Source organism: Stomoxys calcitrans, chromosome 2 (assembly GCF_963082655.1).
Source record: "Stomoxys calcitrans chromosome 2, idStoCalc2.1, whole genome shotgun sequence".
NCBI lineage: Eukaryota > Metazoa > Arthropoda > Insecta > Diptera > Muscidae > Stomoxys > Stomoxys calcitrans.
Window position 1 is genome coordinate 120554290 of NC_081553.1, and position 6294 is coordinate 120560583.

At 46.5% G+C, this 6294-nt stretch overlaps 1 protein-coding gene across 1 annotated transcript; it reads left to right on the plus strand.

The window, feature by feature from the left end:
* The first annotated feature begins 359 nt into the window (after positions 1-359).
* LOC131994743 (uncharacterized) lies at positions 360-5578 on the plus strand. The gene is made up of 2 exons (XM_059361609.1): positions 360-5012; positions 5423-5578. The coding sequence occupies exons 1-2, from the start codon at positions 360-362 to the stop codon at positions 5576-5578; spliced, it is 4809 nt and encodes a 1602-aa protein (XP_059217592.1).
* The last annotated feature ends 716 nt before the right edge of the window (positions 5579-6294 follow it).

The following is a 6294-nucleotide window of genomic DNA, read 5'->3' on the forward strand; positions in this document are numbered from 1 at the left end:
TTTGATGTTCTCATATTTGAAGTCTAAGACTACCCATTAGACTACCGCAAAGAAGATTCTGACTTTTAAATTATATTTTTGGCATTTAATGCAGAACCCGCTACTTTACTAGTCCAGAATCTTATCACCGCTCTTTCTATCTAAAACGATTTGGTTACCCATCGAAGCTTTGCACTCGCTATAAATTTCAACCGCAAATCGAAATCGTTTACACTCCTTGTGTTTTCAAAGGCCAAGAGATTTCTAACCACATTTCACACAAATAATTCATCTACATCCCTATCTCAAACCAGAGCTGAAAACTCTGTACTCTTCTCTTACTAGTTCTCTTGCTCAGCGTTGTACGAACTCGGTACAAAATGAGCGTGGAAAAGGCATCTGCGAATCTCACTTCCCAACCTTCGGTATCTGATACCAATACCGGTGCTGCTCCCCCAGCGCAGACCTCGTTAAGTAATGACAAGTTCCTGTTTGATTGTGATCATTTGATCAACTTCTGCACTCAGTTTGAGCAGTGTGAGATCCAAGATCAAACGGATTCGGTATTGGAAGTAAGGTTGGAGGACTTGGAGCATAGGTGGCAGCGACTTCAGACTACATATGAGAGTCTTATGCTAGCTCCGAGAGGTACCAATTCGAAGGACTTTAGAGACAACGCACTGGTTAATTTTAATGCCAGCTCAGAGGCCTATTATACGGCGAGATCCCAAATACTCGATATGCTAAGAATATCTGGTGGAAATACTCGCCAGAATGCAAGGCACAGCCTTATTCCGGCTTATATTCCCCAACCAGCCGCTAATCACTCGTCTCATGATGTTGCTGACAGTTACATCAAAGTCCCTCCCTGTGATACCGAGATATTCAAGGGAGGTTATGAAGAATGGCCGTCATTTCGTGACATGTTCACGGCGGTCTACGCGGACCATCCAAAATTGACCCGAGCTCAAAAGTTATATCATCTGCGAAATAAGACTAGAGGTGACGCCGGTGCCATAGTCAAGCGATATGCGCTCTGCGATGAGAACTTTGATCTTGCTTGGAGTGCCTTGAAGGCTCGCTATGAAAATAAGCGAGTCTTAGTAGACAATCAACTGAAGATTCTCTTCAGTATCCCAACTGCCACTGTGGAGAACAGTGAAGCAATTCACAGGATTCAATCCACAGTTAACGATTGTCTCTGCACCCTCAGGACACTTAACGTCAATGTTGGAAGCTGGGATCCAATTTTGTTGTACTTGGTATCGACCAAGTTGCCAGATGAAACACTGGCTCTCTGGGAACAGTCTCTCACATCTCACCGTGAGCTTCCCACTTGGAACCAGCTGGATGAATTTCTCATCAGCCGCTATGAAATCGTGGAACGCCTTTCGAGCATGAAGGCCACGAAAACCAGAGGTTCGCTCCCGTCTCAGAACAGTGGTAAGATACAAACTTACCACTCGCAAGAAAAGCTAAGCTCTTCTTGCCCCCTGTGCAATTCCGACCACACTATAAGAAGCTGTGGGCAATTTCGGAAATATTCCGCACAACAACGCAACGAATTTGCACACAGGCATAAGTTGTGTATGAATTGCCTCTCCTCGTCTCATCTCAAGACAAATTGCAAGAGTATAAACACTTGCATCATATGTCACAAGCCACACCATACTCTGCTGCACTTTAGGGGTAAGCCAGAAGAGAAGACTGATGATCGCCCAAATCATTCTAATCACGAAGACAACAAGAGTCACGCGAAATCTTCGGGCGTAAGCCCAAAAGACACCTCTCTTAATGAAGCTCCCTCCACTTCAAGCGCCAATCGCTCCTCTCATGTTCAGGCTAATTTCTCATCCAACAACGAGACGATTTTACTACGAACAGCTCTAGTTCGTGTTGAACATCAAGGGGAGTTGTTCACTTTGAGAGCCCTGATTGATCCCGGTTCTCAACGAACCTTTATAACCCAACGAATTCAGAAGCGCTTGCAAATTCCCACTTCCAGAGCGCACTTCGAAATTTTTGGTATTGGAGAACAGACTCAAACTTCGGAAAAGGAATGCCAACTCGTCATTGTCGCTGAAAAATACGATGTTCGCTTCACAGTCTCGGCAATAGTTCTGCCTAAAATGACAAAATGGCTACCCTCTGTTTCATTTGAAGTTTCAAATCCCTCAGATCTGGAGGAACTTGATTTAGCCGATCCAAACTTCAATAAATCCGCTCAAATTGACCTAATTTTAGGCAATGATTCTGAACGCTTCATCAGCATGGAAGGAATCAGAAAGAACGTATGTGGCGATACCTCAGCATACAATACAGTATTTGGCTGGGTATTGAGCGGTCCAATGCAAACTGAAAGAATTTTCTCATTTTCCACTAACGTGGTTGAATCCGAGGATATAAAAATAAGCGAACTTCTGAGAAAATTCTGGGAGCAAGAAGAGGTACCCATGGCTCCCCCTCTTTGTGAGGAAGATCAGTTTTGCGAAGAGTTCTACTCTAAAACTACCACCAGATCCCCGGATGGTAGATACATCGTGAGACTGCCTTTCAAGGCAGAGTTCTCCGATTCCCTGTCTCTCGGCTCTTCTCGCTTTCTCGCTCTAGCTCAATACAATCGTATGGAGACAAAGCTCTCTGATGACCCCGAGCTAAATACAGAGTACAATTCAGTGTTAAGCGAGTACCTTTCTCTCGGTCATGCTGAAGAAACCTCTTCTCAGGAGATAAACTGTTATGGGAAATACAATTCCTTTTATCTCCCTCACCACGCCGTCATTCGTCCAGAGCATAAATCCACAAAGGTGAGAGTTGTGTTTAATGCGTCTCGTAAGAGCAAATCTGGATACTCTCTGAATGACGTGCTGCACACTGGGCCTACGCTACAAACCGATTTGACATCTGTTATCCTCGGCTGGCGCAGATACAGATATGTATTCTGCGGGGATATTCAAAAAATGTATAGGCAGATATGGTTGCATCCAATCGATAGAGCCTATCAGCGAATACTTTTCAGGCCGGATCCTACGGGACCGGTAAAAGATTTCGAACTAAAAACGGTTACCTTTGGCCTCAACTGCGCCCCGTTTTTAGCCATCCGCACCCTTTTGAAACTGGCCGCTGACTCTGAGAACAAATTTCCCAATGTCGCAGAGACATTGAGGAAAGAGACATATGTCGACGACATTTTGTCCGGAGGCTTCTCTATTGAAGACACCATTCAAGCGCAAGGGGACATAATCTCGGTCCTTGCGCAGGCAGGGTTTCCCCTTGTCAAATTAACCGCGAACGACCCACAATTACTGGCAAACCTCCCACCCGAAAGTCTATATAACTCAGACTTCTTGCGTTTCCATGACTCTAGCACTACCAAGACTCTGGGTATCAAATGGAATGCCCTAACTGATTCATTCAGTTACACCCTCAGCGCTATTCCAACCGACCAGCCTATGAGCAAACGCAAAGTTCTCTCCGCCGTCGCTCAACTATTCGATCCTGCAGGATGGGTTGCTCCTGTAGTGATCAAGTCGAAAATTCTGATGCAGCAACTTTGGCTTGAAGGGCTGGATTGGGATGACGAACTAAGCTCGGAAACTCTGGGAAAATGGAATTCTCTGGTCTCTGACTTGGGTCACATTGGGTCGATTTCCGTTCCCAGATGGCTGCAGTACCATCCCTCTGATACCGTGGAGATTCATGGGTTCTCTGACGCATCTCAAGCGGCAATGTGTGCATGCGTATACATTCGGTGTCAGACCTCCAAGTCTGTAGTGTTCTCGAATTTGTTCGTGGCGAAAAGTAAAGTGGCTCCTCTGAAGCCTGTATGCCTTCCACGTTTGGAACTCAATGGTGCCTTCCTCCTAGCGAAACTTGTCAACTATGTGGTGTGCTCGTTCGACATGAACATTAGTGGCATCACGCTTTGGACAGATTCGTCTATTGTTCTTGGTTGGTTAACAAAACCACCATGGACCTGGGAAACATACGTGGCAAATCGAACTTCCAAAATTCATGATCTTCTACCAGAGGGAACATGGCGACATGTACCCACCCACGACAATCCAGCCGACCTCGGTACGAGAGGCTGTAGGCCGCAAGACCTCGCTTGCAATTCATTTTGGTTTCATGGCCCGAATTGGCTGACAAACCCACCGTCAGAATGGCCAGACAGAAACCCTTTGATCTCTCCCGAAATGAGAAAGCGCCTGAATATTCAGGTTATGCACGAAACGGTAGAAGATCCGGACATCTTGCTTAGATTTTCGTCATATCCCCGAGCATTGAGAGTAGTGTCTTATATGCTTAGATTCTGTCATAACTGTCTTAGTGGACGCAGGGGTACCACGAGGATTTCCTCTTCGATTCTTACCCAAGAGGAGGTAAAACGCACAAAATTTCGCCTCATAATGTTGGCACAGATGAAATGGTACCCAGAGGAGTACAAGCAGATCAGTAGATCTGAAGAATTGTCCAACAAAAGCTCACTGCTCTGTCTAAATCCCTTTTTAGACCAGGAAAGAGTCCTTCGTGTGAATGGTCGTCTCGCTGCCTGTTCTTTACCCTATAATGAACGTTACCCCATCATACTTCCTGGGAACTCTCGGCTTTGCCATTTATATCTACTCCATTTGCACGAATTTCTCGCTCACGGTGAATGCATCCTCATGTGCCGGATGATTCAAACGGAGTTTCACATCTCACGTCTCAAACCAAGGGTGAAAGGCATTATTCATAAGTGCAAAACCTGCATCATATTCAGGAAACGATCTTGCGTCCAGATAATGGCTCCGCTCCCTCCTGACAGATGCACCATTACACCAGCATTTCACGTGACTGGTATAGATTTTGCAGGACCCTTTGAGATTAAAAGTTCATCTCTACGCCGATCCCCTCTCTTGAAAGGCTATGTGAGCATTTTCGTGTGCTTCGCCACCAAGGCCGTACACTTGGAGCCATGCTCCGAGCTTTCCACGGCGGCATTTGAGGCCGCTTTTTCTCGTTTTCTTGGGAGGCGAGGCCTACCTAGAAAGGTAGTATCGGATAATGGCAGAAATTTCGTAGGTGCAAGTCGAAAGATGCTGAAAGAATTCAGAAGTTTCATTCAGGTAGCAGCGAGTGACATTGCTGGAAAGTACGCTACCCAAGGCTTTGAGTGGCAGTTTATACCCCCCCATGCTCCACATATGGGTGGCCTTTGAGAATCGGCCGTGAAGTCATTCAAACACCATTTCAAACGAGTAGCAGGCGCTCATCTCTTCACTTTCGAGCAATTCGCTACCGTTCTCGCTCGGATTGAAGGAGTTCTAAACTCCCGTCCAATCTCTGCTGTCTCTGAGGATCCGAACGACCTCACAGCTTTGACTCCCGGACACTTTTTGAAAGGCTCACCAATTGTGGCTTTTCCCGAGCCTCTTGCTCCAGACCTCTCCCTTATAAACAGGTGGCAGAGACTGAAGGCGATACATCACCAGTTCGCTATTCGATGGAAAGAAGAGTACCTCAAAGCTCTTCAAAAGCGATACAAGTGGAAAACCACTTCTCCCAATATAAAGGTCGGCGATCTCGTAGTCGTAATGGACGATCTACTGCCGCCTAGCGACTGGCGACTCGGAAGAGTGGCTAGGACGCATAATGGTCCCGATGAAAATGTAAGAATAGCCGATGTCCGTATCGCCTCGGGCATCATTACTCGACCGATTGTCAAATTGTGCCACTTGCCCTTGCTCGATCAACCCCAATAATAGACCCAGTGTATTGCTATCTCGATGCATGACAATCTCTGCTTTTCAACCCTCCCATCTCATTTCATTTTCCATTTCATCCCTTCATAGACATCTCACTCACCTCTCGGTTCATTTTCAGATTTACAATGCGTGCCCAGGAAGTGTACAAATGTACTCTGTGCCAAAACCGCCATGGCCTCCGGTACTGCCCAAAATTCATCAAGATGACCGTGGAGGACAGAAGGGTGGCAGTGCTAAGGCACAAGTACTGCCGGAACTGCCTGGCCAAAAGCCATATTGTGGACGATTGCCAGTCGATGGAAACTTGCAGGAAATGTGGGTTCCAGCACCATACAATGCTGCACCCACGGAAAGTAGCCCTAAAACCCAAAGACTCCAGCGCTACCAACCAATCTACCCCATCAAGACATCAACGCCAAGAGCCAAGAAGACCCAACAATGGCCAATCCACCTCATCTCAGTCCCAACGAAAACCAGCAAGGCCCAACGTAAGCGTCAAATCACGCCTAGGCCAGCGTAACCAAGTGTCAGCTGGGCAACAGCAACAACAAAAAGCCAGAAAAACCAA

Coding starts and splice junctions, on each gene's coding strand:
- LOC131994743 (XM_059361609.1), top strand. CDS start 360: ATGAGCGTGGAAAAGGCATCTGCGAATCTCACTTCCCAACCTTCGGTA. Junction 5,013..5,422: donor GGCGAGGCCTACCTAGAAAG/GTAGTATCGGAT, acceptor CCTTATAAACAG/GTGGCAGAGACTGAAGGCGA.